This window comes from Mastigoproctus giganteus, chromosome 12 (assembly GCF_048544385.1).
Source record: "Mastigoproctus giganteus isolate SK-2022 chromosome 12, ASM4854438v1, whole genome shotgun sequence".
Classification (NCBI taxonomy): domain Eukaryota; kingdom Metazoa; phylum Arthropoda; class Arachnida; order Uropygi; family Thelyphonidae; genus Mastigoproctus; species Mastigoproctus giganteus.
In genome coordinates this window covers 104,225,552-104,241,046 of record NC_143586.1, presented here as the reverse complement: position 1 = coordinate 104,241,046, position 15,495 = coordinate 104,225,552, and the positions used below count along the sequence as shown (strand labels likewise).

Sequence of the window (15,495 nt, the reverse complement as noted above, 5' to 3'; positions counted from 1 at the left end):
AATCAATTGGAAATCAATTGATTTTGATTCCACCAAAATCAATTGCATTGTCCACCAAAATCAATTGAATGCACTTCCTTAGATTTTGTGTTTCTTAACTAAGCATAACCCTTCCTCCCTTTCTATACACATTGTACCCTCCAAATTCTAATTCTGCATTGCTTATATCTGTGTGACACCACGTCTCTGATATCCCAAAAATATCTGCCTTTGATGTCTTGACTAGCACTTCAAATTTATTAACTATACTCCTAGCATTAGTTTACATGCACCTGTGTCTACTCTTAGTTACCCTAACACAGCCAATGTATTTATTTTTTCACTATGACTCTTGGAGATTTCCAGGAGTTATAGTGGATTCCATTATACATGTAGATTTTCCATTTTGTTCAAAATGTACCCTAAGGTTTTTTTAATGCCATTTATTCAACCAATTTAAAACTGCTAATAGTTTAGGTTTTTTAAAACTACACTCACCTACTGTATCTAATAACAAGTTGTGCCTTCTTTATTGAGAATAACAGCCTGAATATCAAATCATGATATTCATTTAGTGATATAACCTGCTGTGCTCCTCAAGTTATCTTGCTATTGTGCCACAGTGCTACTGATGAATCCAAAGAATAAACAGTTCACCTGGGAAGAGTTGTGCTGTGTACAGCTCTTGACCCCCTTCCATATCCATGAATTTGGTAAGCAAGAGGGTAAGTCTTCTGAATGTTTTTCAAACCATATCTTCACACGACTGAGCCAATAGCATGGTGTATTATCAATTTAAAGATTCCTTTACCATTGGAGAACAGAGGAATAGTGATTAGTAGATGTAATGTTCAGGTAGTCCAGGTGTTGTTTCACTCATACCATTTGTGTTAATAACACTTGCCACCAGTTTGTGCTTTGAACTATCCGTATCAAATCCATTTTGCAGCATGTGGTGTCCATAATGGCACATCAAAAGGATATGTGATTTATTAGACCAGCTCACTTTTCCCAGGCAATTGTTGGTAGAGGCGCCTCCGTAGCCAGGAGGGAAGGAGCAGCAGTGCGTAGCACACGCTTCTTGATTAGACTGGGGTTCGAGCCCATCACCACCAAATACGGAGGATGTGGAAAAGTTGGGGAATGGCCACCGCATATCCTGGAGCAATGTGGCCTTAGTTGCTAATACTCCTAAAAACCAAATAACAAACAAACAATTGTTGGTAGTTTGTCATTAACTGATGGTGTTGATATGAATATCTTATATCAGAACTATCTTATAACACATTTTGCTTCAAGACAAGATTCTGCACTTCCTAGCAACATACTCCAAGGTGTCCCCACTGTCATCCCAAGTGAATGCACTAAATATTACATCCATTTTCCATTACACTACTTGTGATGGCTGACTGTCTTGACCCAGATTGACAGACTATGTACATTTTTATAATAAATCTACAAAAAAGTCCACTAGTTATGTTGTATTAGAGGGAAAGAGAGAGAAATTTACCCATTACAATGCTACAATAGTCATCCCTCTTTCAAACTAAGAAAACGTGCTTTCCTGTGCTGAGTACAGTTGCCATTTTTTAAATGCTGCATAATTAGAATGCCTTGAATTGTCGCAAACAATAGCAGCTTATCTTTTTATTAGATTGGAATAGGCCGTTCTCTACCATCACAGGAGTGGCAATATTGCAATGGCCACTGAACTTGAGTAATGTACATGTAGACAGTAGTGATTCATTGTTTGTAGCTAGTAGTTTTTCTGATGAATAAAAAAAAAGCACATTTGAAAATATAGAACTTTATCTAGCCATGAAGCATTCAGCTAAAAGTGAATCAAAAGAAAAGTGAAATAATATTGTTCTAATTTGTACAAAATGCAGATTCATACATATGATATCCACTGAAAGACTTCATCTCCTAACTACACGTTTTTGATAGGCTGAATTCCATTTTATTCACATGCTTTGGCAATCAACAAAATAAACTGCTTCTGAAATAAAAAAGAAATTACAATTTTAATCAAAATATTAAAGAATTTTTCATGTGTCAACAAGTATTTCATAATAAAGAACAAAATTTTATAAATTTAGCCAATAAAAGAAAAATTATAAAATAACACAAAGAACATTACAGTACTAAAATAGTTCTTATGAGTGATAAAAAATATGTAAAACAGAAAACTCAGATGTGGAAGCTACGAGTGTTCAAAAGGTTTTTTTATGGGGGGAGGAATAACAGTTTAGGAAAATAGCTTCACAATTAATTCCAACTAATGTTATAAATGGAAACAATGCAAAAACTGTCACTAACTCTTCCACACCACACTTCGTACGTACATGTATCCCAGAGTCAAGGGTAGCTCCTAGGCAAAAGCCCATCTCCACCTATTTCATCTGTTTTGGTGTAAAATCTCAACAAATCTAGCCTAAAAATGTGAGAGGTATTTTACCACCCTAATATAAGACAGCCGTTGCCCTTCTCTAGGCACGGGTTTACATTATGTATTTGTGCCGCACAAGTCCCGCACCCACTAGACGTAGAGATCAGCCCTTACAAAAATCCACGCTATGTTTTTTTATTTATTTTTTTATTTATTTTTTTAGATTCAAAAAAACATGATCACTTTATCAGCCTATGAAATTAACTGCACAATTATTTTATTATGCATGCAATATAGAAAAAATGCATTTTAATTCTTCATGCATCATAATAAAAAAAATGTGTGTGTGTGTGTATATATATATATATATACAGGGTTGTTAAAATTGAAGTATCCATATGTAGAGGGCTCTTGAGTGAGTTCTAAGGCTCATACTGAAAAGAAATTTGGACAACAGGTACAAAAAAGAATGCACTCCATTTATTGGAGAAAAAAAATTAGTTACAAAATTTGTCACTGTATGGCGCGTAACTACCTTAGTTACAATTATGAAATAACTTACGTTATTTGCATAATCATGAGTTAGTGCCACTACTCAGCTCTACTGTACTGTATAAAATCAAAGCAGTCTCTTCAAAATCATACAATAGATGTTTGCCTGCAATACAGCAGCAAAGCCAACAACGTTGCAGGAAAAGGCACTATTAGTGAAGCTGAATACGCACAATACAAAGTGAATACGCACAACTGTCACATTTGGGCGCCAAAAAACCCTTGAGTTATCCAAGAGATCCCGTTGCATTCTCCAAAAGTGACTGTGGTGTGGATTTACAGCCACATTCATGATTGGGCCATATTTTTTTAACAGGTAACACCAGCTGGACCCTGCAAATGTTCCTGTCACTGGACAGCGATATGATATGTTGGAAAATTTTGCAATACCAGAGCTGCAACAACATGGGTGCCTTCAGGATACTATATTCATGCAAGATATGTGTCACCCCACATCCACTGTTGTGTCCAAAGATTGCTAAAGCAACACTTTACAGACGAATGGGTCATCAGCTGTTGTTTCCAGACATCTTGCCACCCCGATCACCAGACCTCACCCCGTGCGACTTCTGGTTGTGGGGTTTTTTGAAGAACCAAGTGTATCGGGAAGGATGTCAAACTCTGGCAGATCTGAAGGACAGCATTAGACGTCATGTGCTGGCTATTCCAGTTGACATATTACGTTTTGCTGTAGAAAATGCTGTTCTTTGAATGGAAACTGTTGTTGACCAAAATGGAGGACCCACTGAACAATTGTAGCGCTGTTCAAGTGATTTGTATTGCTACAGCACCATATAGTGACAAATTTTGTAACTATATATATATATATATTTTTTTTTTTTCAAATAAATGGCGAGCGCATTCTTTATTGTACCTGTTGTCCAAATTTCTCTTCAGTACAAGCCTTAGAACTCACTCTAGAGCCCTTTACATAGTTATACTTTAATTTTAACAACCCTGTATATATATAAAATGATAAAGATGCAATGAAATTACGAAAGTCTTATCAAACAGGAATGAGCTGTTAAGAGTTTATGCAAAATTTATAAAATATATGTAAGACTAGGTTATGGATCCGGGTACTATGGTAAACGCAGAAAGGACCGGCAACCATAATGAATAATAGACAAAAAGGTAAATATCAGTACATTTGTGTATATGGGAGGGGAGTTGAGCTATCAGGTGTAATAACCATCGAAGAATAGGGAAAACCTGTAAGTAAAAAATCAATTTTCTTGAAATAAAATGCAATTAATAATTATTGTAAGCACCTAACACTGTGGGTCCTAGGACTTTAACTACTTCATCAAAGGGTCGGCAGCGAAAATCGTAGGAGCCACAGCAATAGGCCAGGTCTCTGTTTCTGTTATGATGTACATGTAAACGCTAGATGTATATATCATAGCCGACCCGACAGAGACCAGAAGGAAGAATAAAAGAACTATAAAATAAAAATAATAATGATAAATAAAATCCTGTGGAAAGAATGAAAAGTAAGGTAAACTCAAAAAAAAATCTGAGAGATGGGGCAAAACGAGAAAACTTACTGTGTGTATGGACCGGCAGACGTTGAAAGTCAATGGAGTCGATGGTGATTGACGGAGGGAGCCAAGTGTTCACTTGAAGTGTATATTTGTGTCAGTTGAAGTAGCCCGTGTGTGTGTGGGGGGGGGGGGGGTGAAATCGTAAACTGGAACTGTGCCCATGTGACAGGGAAGTGAGCAATTAAACAGATGAGGCAAAAACAAAAAGAGTAAGATGCAGCGTTAACAACGCCATGACAAAGCTTGCAAGATACATAAAAAATGATAAAGATGCAATGAAATTACGAGTCTTATCAAACAGGAATGAGCTGTTAGAGTTTATGCAAAATTTATAAAATATATGTAAGTCTAGGTTATGGATACGGGTACTACGGTAAATGCAGAAAGGACCAGCAACCATAATGAATAATAGACAAAAAGGTAAATATCAGTATATTTGTGTATATTGGTAGGGGAATTGAGCTATCAGGTGTAATAACCATGGAAGAATAGGGAGAACCTGTAAGTGAAAAATCAATTCACCTGAAATAAAAATAAAATGCAAATAATAATTATTGTAAGCACCTAACGCTGTTTTTATGTATCTTGCAAGCTTTGTCATGGTATTGCTAATGCTGTCTTGAATAGCTTGACACCTGCATCTTACTCTTTTTACTCAGTTTTTGCTTACCATGGATTAATTTTAGTAATGTCTACTTTTGATTGCTATGGTATTATTTCACATACTTCACATACAGCTTTTCTTTTTAGCAATGTTATACAGTTTTTCTTTTTGGCAATGTTATATTGTTATTTTTAAATTTGTATTTTATATTTTTATAATGTTTTTGGCTGTGTCTTGACACTTATTATGAACTGCCACCTTAGTAATGACATACTACATGAGCAGAGTAGGATAAATTTGACCCTAGGTGGCCCATGCTTTGTACAGCCCCTCGATACACTCGCCTAACTTGCAACATACACCTTTAACACACACCACTCAGAGCAATTTTGCATCTAATGCTCCTAACCAGAATGATAAAGAGGTTACCGTTCCGATTTCATACCATCACCACACTAATCTAAAATTCAAGAAATGCTCTAACAAGCTTTGCCTTAAATGCATCCGCAACATACTGCTAATAATGATGAGGAACCTATTTTCTGCAAAAGCAGTAACTTGATTTATCTTTTAACCTGTTGAATCTGTAACGTGAAATACATAGGACAAACTGGTAATATGCTCCACCTCAGGCTAAACCTACACAGATCAGATGTCAAAAGGTACAATAACCACACTAGCAATATGCTGAACAAGAAGTTGAATATAATCATTTCGAGTCACACTGCTTTTCCAATATTTATGTTTCTATCCTAGCTCAAGTACGCCTATTGCCTATAATCAACAAGAAGAATTATTCATGTTAAAGCTAAATCTATCCATATGGGCTTAACAACAAATTCAATCATAAAATTATCACGAATTATATTAGATATTTGTGAATATGATAAATTCCAAGTAACCAAAGGTCTTTCTGCTTCAAAACCTTATAGGAAACACAAATCTGACAGTGTATGGCTATCATACACTGTCAGATTTGTATCGTACACTGTCAGAGTATCACCACACATAAATATAAGCTTGGTACATTTCAACAGACCATTACTGAATGGGATACCAGTCAGTTCAATGTAAAAAATATTGACGATCTACTATTTTGTACAAAGCACAGCATACTAAAAGTGCTTTACTGATTTATTCTTTAAATTTTAAATCAAAACACCTACTTGACCTTATTACAGATATATGCAAATTTAGATTAAAATCTAACTTCAAGCTTACCAATGTTAATAATACCACCATCATTTTTAAATTCAATTCCTGCTTAGACAACTTCTATATTAAAGACTGTATTAACATCTCCAGATGGCTGCCATAACTTGAATATTATATCGAGATTTAGATACGATAAACCTTTTGGACTCAAATCTGTAATTATAAGCAACTAGCTACTAACATGGACAAATTTAATCCCAATCTAGCCTCCAATATTAGTATTTGTCAACAGGCTAATTTCCAACCTTTTATTGACCAACACCATGGCCATATTATAACAGGTAATTTAGAAATCATCCACGATAAAGAACTCGGAAACAACATGCCTTATGGCTTCAGATACAGGACATGTCGGCTAAGGTAAAGAAAGCCCACATGAGAAGTATGCAAAAGTTCGATGAAATTTACCAGTAAAAGTACTTTGCCGTATAGTATTGTTGCTCGCTCGGTAAACAGACAGTGAGTGTTATCGGTCTGGAGTAGAAGTTGAATCTCACAGGAGCTTGAAACCCTCCCGAAGTGTGGGGGGGGTAACCCTACCTTTTTTCTTTAGTATCACTAATTGAATTAACTAATTGAATCACGAACAGAGTCATACTGGAAGTTCTGGCATCATAAAAAATGTTTGTAACGTAGTTTCGCCATTAAACTTTTTCGAAGTTGGCCATGCTTCTCATGTGGGCTTCCTTTACCTTTGCCTTTTTTTTTCTTAATAAACAATTTATCCACTAGTCCACCAGTGATTCTAAAGAAAAAAGGTCAGGTTACCCTCTCCACTTCGGGAGAGTTTCAATCTCCATGGGATTCAATTTCTACTCCTGACCGATAACACCCACTGTATGTTTATTGAGCGAGCAACAATACAAATGCCGTTACAGCAAAGTACTTTTACCAGTAAATTTCATCAAACTTTTGCGTGCTGCTTCTCATGTGGGCTTTCTTTACCTTCGCCGACCTATCATAAGATAAACTTCAAACTTTTAAAAAAACAGTTATATCAAGATTTGCTCAACTTCTGTTTCAAGCTCTCCTACCTTCACACCATTCCCATTGAAGCCTTCCAATTATGGATTAATTCCATATTAAAGGCTATGCTACAACATTGCAAATCATCTTTTCCACAGGTTTGTACCACCTTCAGGAATCAAATTCAATTCTTTCATTTTAAAACAGCAATTGGCTGACCTACAGAAACACTTCATTATCACCCCTGTTGATAAAGCTGCCTGCAATTATGCCATTATCTGCAAAACCTTTTATTTCCATACATTAAATGCAGAATTAAATTCCAGTACCACCTACAAGTTCATCACTAGCAATAGCAACATCATTACTAAAAAGTAGATTGCTTTCAGCAAGAAACTCAATATTAGCTTTACCAATTACAAATTTCCCAAGTTTCATCACTTCCTATAAATATGCTCATAGACCCGGAAAAACACGAATGGTTACTTAAACTTATCATGGACATCCTTCCCGACAGCATTAATAACATATTAATTACATATATTAATAACAATCTGCCAGTCTAAAATGCTCTAAAAACTAATAACATCACTCATATGCAAACATTTGACTTCAGCAGTCTATTCACCAGCATAACTTAAAATCCATGCTAAATATTATTTACAACTACATAGATATTATTGGTTGTAAGTCTGTCTTTTGGAATAACTTAGTTAATCTTTGTGTTTCCAACAATTACATTTTTGACGGTAAATCTATCTACTTACAAACCATAGGCACCCTCATGGGTGGCCCCACTAGCTGCATCTTAGCTAATCTATACCTATACTGGTCCGAGACAGCTCTACCGTCAGACATACAGCTTTATAGATACATTGATAACTTGATAATTTTCAACTACACAACTTTTAAACAGGACTTTGCTGGTTTTTACCCCACAGAACTGACAGTGGATAAAACAAATAATAATGACCTTTCAGCCAACTACCTAGACCTAGATATATAAATCGGCAGCCCCCATACTGCTATCAACATATACAACAAGAGAGAAGCTTTTAGCTTCGAGGCACTCTAACATTTCTAATCCCATTGGCACTCTAACATTTCTAAAAAAGTTCATGCAAACAATTCTTTCCCAATGTATAAGAATTGCTACAATATGCAATAGCATTAGTCTGTTTTCAGACAACATTAAAATACTCTACAATAAATTACTCGTAATAAATTCCCAGCTGCTTTCCTCTACCATCACTTCAAAAAAGCATTTAATATTATTAAATTTAAAAACATTATAAACTACGACCTAGTTCTAAACATCATGTCAGTAGACTAACCTCCTTTATATTCTGTCCTGTACATGTTTAGTTTCATACACCCCCCCCCCCCCGCCGACTCTGTCATGTCTCACAGTGTGGAAAGCTCGTGCACACAGATTGTCTGTTGATGGCGGTATTATGTTTCTTGTCTTGTCGTCGTTTTTGTGTATTTTTATCTTTCATCTTATTTATATTATTTTTTGATTTTAATTTCTTTAACATTGCCACTATTGACTTGAATATATGAGGCAATTGTCCAGTCATCCGTCCAGGGACCATCTGTGGTACGGGCTTGCAACCCCGGACTGCCCGAGCACTACTTTATTCACCTTCATTTCAATTACTTTCTGCTGTTCTTTTTACTACATTTTATTTCTCTTGAACAATTAGCCTGGGCCGAAAGCAATATCAAGATGCTATTTCTCTGCTATTGCTACTTGTTTCTTCTATTACAAAGTTTAATATCTTTTCCACACTACTTCGTAGCATGAGGCCTTTGCCTTAAATATTTTATAATTTAACAAAGGTTAAATGTAAAGCAAATTTTGTTAAAATTTGTAGATAACAGGTAACTGAAAATAAATTTAGGAAAAAGTATGTTTGGAAAGCACATCATATGTGGGAAAAAAATTCCAAATCAACAATAAAATGAAATCTTGGGATAGTCAGTGGTGGGAAAGGAAGTAAATAGAACTCTTTGGAAAGTTAATGTGTTTTTGATGTATAGTGTCATAAAAATTTTTTACAGCTAAACTTTTCCAATTATTCTTCCAGTATGCTAACTGGGTTAATGTTGGCTCTGGGCTCCCAGGCCTCAAATTCTTCCCTAGTTCTGTGGTGTTGTATATGTGGATTCCTAGACTGCTGCCTTCATTGGTGCCTCCATAGCCAGGTGGGAAGAAGCAGCAGTGCGTAGCACACGCTTCTTGATTAGACCGGGGTTCGAGCCAGTCACCATCAAATACAGAGGATGCGGAAAGGTCAGGGAATGACCACCGCATATCCCCTGAGCAATATGGCCTTAGTTGCTAATGCTCCTAAAAACCAAATAACAACAACAACAAGCTGCCTTCATTAGTAATGGTGACTGATAGAAGTAACTTTAAAAATTAACATCTGTCAGACACCGCTTTACCAGCTTAGGGTTAATTAGGGATAACTGATGTTCTGGAGAACAGGTCATGTTCAACATATATTTTCTTGACAGCTGCAGTTTTTCAGGCTACCAAGGGCTAGCCCCTTCATTATACTGGCCTTGACTGAAGGAAGCATGATAGCACAGTGGTAGTAAGGAAAGATGCCAAATGTCTGTGGAGTTTCAATAATCGATGCTTGAACATCGATTATTGAAACCAATATATATTACAATCTTAGTTAATGGATTATTAACTAAGTAACACTTCATGCTTTAACCTAGCACCAGTTGTGTGGGACCTGACAAGTGATCCCTAAAAATGTCTTCAACATTAAGTAATGATTAATGTACAAGACATTTTTTCTACCTTCTTAATGTAGTCAAATTTGTATTCAAGATGCTTTAGAAGTGAAAATTTGTTTACTTGGAATTAAAATTGCAAAGAATCAGGTCCCATGTAGTTATTTGTTATGGAAATTCATGAAGGACTGCGTGGAATGTAAAATGCTTTTATTTCTTAAAGAATTACAGAATATTCTCAGATGTTTTGTGGTACTTCCTGTACCACTTGTTCGGTGACTGTAAAACAGCAGAACTGATAAATAATGGTGACTTCATTTACACAGTTGTTAATTTGATTACTTGTCAATATTTAGTCTTTAGTAATTATATGCTTTTTTTTTTTTTTTTTTTTTTATGAGAACCCCAAACACGAGAGGTATTATAACCTATAGTACTTAGTACCATGCTTGGGTTGGAGATTGAGAAGACGAAAGAAGATATTTGTTGACATTGGACTTGAACTTCTGTAGATTGTAATTTTCAGGAAATACGTATGAAGGAAGGTTGTTCCAGAAAACGGCAGTTGAATGAATAAATGAGGAAGATGAAAAGTTGGTTCTGTGGGTTTGAAGTTGGACAGTAAATGGATGTTGGCTGGTGGCTGCACGTGTTCGGACTGTTTTGAAAGAGAGAGCGGGAATTATAGAAGCCAATTCAGAAGAACAGTGCCCATGGAAGTATCTGTAGAAGAGACATGCAGCAGAAACAGTGCGCCTATGAGACAGCGAGTGGAGAGACTCTGTTAGAGATGAATCATTAATTAACCTAACTGCCCTCTTCTGAATGGAATCAAGAAGCCTGAGAGAGGTTTTGGGGGCACCACCCCAGATGTGGGAACAATATTCCATGGCAAGGCGGATTTGCGATTTATACAGAGTGAGCAGCTGTTTGGGAGAAAAGTAACGCCGAGAGCGAAAGAGAAAACCAAGTTTTTTAGATGCACAGGAAGCAATATTTGTAATGTGCTTGTGCCAAGAGAGATTAGAAGTCAGGGTAATCCCCAAAAGTGATATATCATTTTGCCTAGAAATCGGAGTGTCACTAAAGATAAGCGTAGGAGCAGAAGAATCCGAGATATAAGACAAGATTGAGTTTTAGAAGGGTTGAAATCAACTAAGTTGTCTTTGCCCCACTGGAGAATTACCTGAAGATCGGCATTTAAGGAATTGGCAGCAGATTTTCGAGAACATGAAGCTGATTGAGCTGGACAAGGTTTCTCAAAATGGAAAGTTGAATGCAATGTGCTATCATCGGCAAAACTATGGATAGGATTTCCAGTCAATGGAAGAAGGTCATTGATATACAAGAGGAAAAGAGTGGGGGAAAGAACTGAACCTTGGGGTACACCGGCATTAGTGGAGAAGTTAGAAGACAGAGAGCCATCTACCATCACCCTCAGTGAGCGATCAGAGAGAAAACTGGATAACCAATTACAAAAACAGTTGGCAAACCATAAGATGGAAGCTTGTTTAGAAGACCTTTATGCCAAACACGATCAAAAACCTTTGAGATGTCAAGAGCAACTACTTGTGTTTCACCGAACCTTTCCATTGAATTAGTCCATAAATGGGTAACATAAGCCAGAATATCACCAGTGGATCGACACTGACGGAATCCATACTGGCGATCGTTGATCAGACGGAAGGTTTCTAGGTAGTTTAAGAGTTGGCGGTTAATTGATTTCTCCATTACTTTAGAAAGAGTAGAAGTAATTGCAATGGGACGATAATTGGATGGGAGGGATTTGTCACCCTTTTTAGGAACTGGCTGGATATGAGCAAATTTCCAAGCAGAAGGAAAAACACCTTTGGAATAAGAAAGTGAAAAAAGGCGGCAAAGAATAGGAGTAAGTTCAGGAGCACAGGTTTTGAGAACAAGTGGAGAAATACCATCAGGACCTGGAGCTTTCTTAGCATCAAGATTCATCAAAATCCTTCTGATATCCTTTTGACGGAAGACCACAGGAGGCATTGAATGGAGCGTGTTAGGAATGGTGGGAGGTGTTTTACCAAGATCATTAATACATGAGCTCAAAGAAAAATGGGATGCTAGCAGGTCAGCTTTATCCTTGGCTGAAGTGACAACAGAACCATCTGGTTTGGACAGAGGTGGGAGCAGAGATGGGCAAAAGTTGCGGCCAATAGCTTTGGCAAGAGACCAGAATGCTCGGCTACCATTAGGGCAAGAAGCAAGTTTTCTACTCTTAGCCTGTTCAAACTCTAGTTTGGACTGATTAATAACTGCTTTACAATTGTTGCGAGCTTTGGTGTAGGCAGAAAATGAAACTGAAGAATTAGAAACAAGCCAATTACGATATGCAATGTTCTTCTCTTGGACAGCCTTAGCACATTTATTGGAAAACCAAGGTTTAGATAAAGGACGAGATTTTAAAGTGGAGTGTGGGATAAAGGATTCCATTCCTGCAAGAATAATTTCACTGACATGATCTGAGCAAACGTTGACATCAGAAGTTTTGAAACAGTAATCAGACCAAGGAAAAGAAGTCTCGCAGGTCATCCCATTTTGCATTCTTGTAATGCCAAACAATACGAGGTTGGGAATAGCCATGAGATAAAGGTTCCATTGGAGAAGAGGCAATCACCAAGTTGTGATCTGAAGTGCCTAAAGGACCTCTCACTTCAACCTTGTATTTAGAAGGGTTGTTTGTGAGAAAAAGATCAAGCGTATTGGCTGTATGATTAGGATTGTCCGGTATTCTTGTAGGTAAATGAACAAGCTGTGCTAGGTCATTAGTAATTGCAAAAGCCTCAGCATCTCGACCTGCTGGGTCGGTGTGACTAGAAAACGGAAGCCAGCTGGAGTTGTGAACGTTAAAATCACCAAGGAAAATTACCTCACTCTTAGGAAAGTTGGACTGGAGAAAGTCAAGTTGCAAAGAGAGGAAGTCAAAGAGCTCCAAGTGATTAGTGGAGTTGGGAGAACGGTAGAGACAACAGATGAATTTTACACAATGAGGTAGAGAGATTTTAAGCCAGAGAAGATCAAAGAGAGGAGATTCCAAATTGCCAAGTTTCTGACAGGGAATATCAGAACGGACATATGCACAAGTACCACCTTTGAGGCGAAAGGAATCATACAGCAAATAATTTGGACATCTGAGATGAGAAGTAGTTGAATCAACTGATAACTGAGATTCAGTCAGAAAAAGTACATGGGGTTTGGAAGACTGCAAGTGGAAATGGACATCGTTGAGATTAGAATTGAGACCACATATATTTGTGAAATGAATTAGGAAGTCCTTGGGAGGTTTAGATCTTTTCGCAGATAAGCTTGCTCTATTATTTTGACAATTCATGGTGTATTCAATAGTAAGAAAAAGTGGGTGGGACATGCTGTATGAAGTAATGAAATTTTTGGATATGTGGTAAGAATACATGTGGTAAGAATATACCCAGATCCTTGACATAACGTGGCCTCGACAATGCTCCCCGCATACACACTACTCGGACTCCCTCCAGTCACTATCTGGCAGAGTAGAGGTAGCAAGATTATACACTAGCTGATCCGGAAGCTTCCTAGAGAGTTACCAATAGGTTCAATGCTTAATAATAACTGATTTAAAAAATTATTTAAACTGCTAAAATTAATCTTTACCTTATGTTTACTAATTGCTATCAGCTGGTTCAGATCTATTATGCATATAATTACTAAAAGCTAAAAATTAATAAGTAAGAAATGTGTAATTAAATTAGCAACTCTTTATGTAAATTAAGTCACCATTATATACCAGTTGTATAGAAAGTACCACAAAACATCTGAGAATAGTCTGTAATTCTTTAAGAAATTAAAAGCAGATTATACTCTATGCAGGTTGAAGTGCTCATTATTTCACCATTTCTTGATATACCTGCATGCCATGCCACGCCACTCAAAGAATATTTAAGGTTATTTATTATTTTTGCTTTTCACTTCAATGTTGCTCGTTTCATTTTCTGCACCTTGTAAACAACACATTGCTCACACATTTTTGAGATTGGTATGTTGACCAACATGTGACAGATGCCTCTGCCACAGAAAGTAGTTCCTCTATGATTTTTGTCTCAATTATTATGATTATTAATAATGGTTTCTTCAATTATTATTATTTATCTGTTTATTCCTTTATTTATTTAACAAAACAGTGTTGGCATGTGCAAGTTTGAAATTTTGTTCTCTTAACAGTTCTCTAAACTGGAAAATGTAAGTGACTATTACTTTCACATATATATTTTATGATCGCAACTTAGTTCTTTAAATTTCAACAAAATTAATATATATATTTTTTAAAAATAATATGGAAAGTGTGGCATTTTTAAGTGTTTAAATTTGTTGTTAAAAAAAATCACGTACAGTATAATTAAAATAGTGATAATACCACAAGCAAAAAAAAAAAAAAAAAAAATTTTTTCTAGAAATAAAAAACAAAGTTGAAAAAGGATGGCTGTAAGACATGTCTTGCAGAAATTTACTTTCAGCCAAAGAGTAATTAATAGTTGGAACAAACTACCATCTGACGTTGTGGACGTGGGTAGATTGGTGCCTCATTTACTATAATAAAAAAAATAATAATAAAGAAAAGCACCAGTCTAGATGCTATGTGGGTGATAGTTTCATTGGAAGGTGTCAATCATTTAAGTTCTGAATGATTTAAAGTGGTTCCATATTAAATGATTATAGATTCCTCTTTCTTTACATTATATTTCCTCTTTTATTTCATATTTCATTACAAACACACAAAAAATTTATTTACCTGAGAACTGCTTAGTGCATTCCTAAGAGCAGCATTGGCATGAGTAAGGGAAACACCAACCAATTGAGTGTTATCAACCATCAGAATTTGATCTCCTACTTCAATATCACTGGTTAAAGGTATGCATCCTCCTTCCCACATCTCAGAAACAATAATTTTACCATCTGTGGAATTAATTCCTCCTTCTACTCTAATATTTAAAGGTCCGTTCTGCAAAAATGAATGTTATTTTTTCTGAATTTCAATCTCTTAGTATTTTAGTTGAAATTTTAGTATATTTCAACTGAAATCATGTTATTCATAAATAATGCTAAAAAAATATATATTACCCAGTTGCATACTTTTCTCAATACAATTAAATTAAATTGAAAGTGGCATTCTTTCCTCTTCAACATAAGATACCCAAGTCAGCTGTCAACTAGGGGCTCACATCTGGTGATTATGGGCTTGGTACACCCAGGGTCCTGAGCTGGATATCATTATTCTTCTCTTTCTTGGTGACTCCTTTCTACTTCTCTCTCTCTCACACACACAGGGTAACTCAGGAATTTTTTTGCTGGTGCAGCATAAGCCTCAGGCTTTCTTGCACCATATGGCTGATAATAATAATATTTCAGAGCATACAAACGTATCATGCAAGCTTTAAGAACAGAAAAATATACTTAGAAGCCACTGGAACAGCTGTAGAAAAAGTGAAGAAATT

The 15,495-nt window shown here is 36.2% G+C and overlaps 1 protein-coding gene across 1 annotated transcript in view; it reads right to left on the bottom strand.

Annotated features, from left to right (window-relative positions):
* Window positions 1-1,902: 1,902 nt before the first annotated feature.
* The window catches only part of LOC150077313 (uncharacterized), a 123,593-nt gene continuing 110,000 nt past the window's right edge, over window positions 1,903-15,495 (bottom strand). Inside the window, exons 6-7 of the mRNA XM_090385854.1 lie at window positions 14,793-15,002; window positions 1,903-1,978 (exon numbers count right to left, since the gene is read on the bottom strand). Of these exons, the coding sequence (XP_090241980.1) occupies window positions 1,940-1,978; window positions 14,793-15,002 (249 nt within the window). The 3' untranslated portion in view covers window positions 1,903-1,939. The remainder of the gene's footprint in view (window positions 1,979-14,792; window positions 15,003-15,495) is intronic.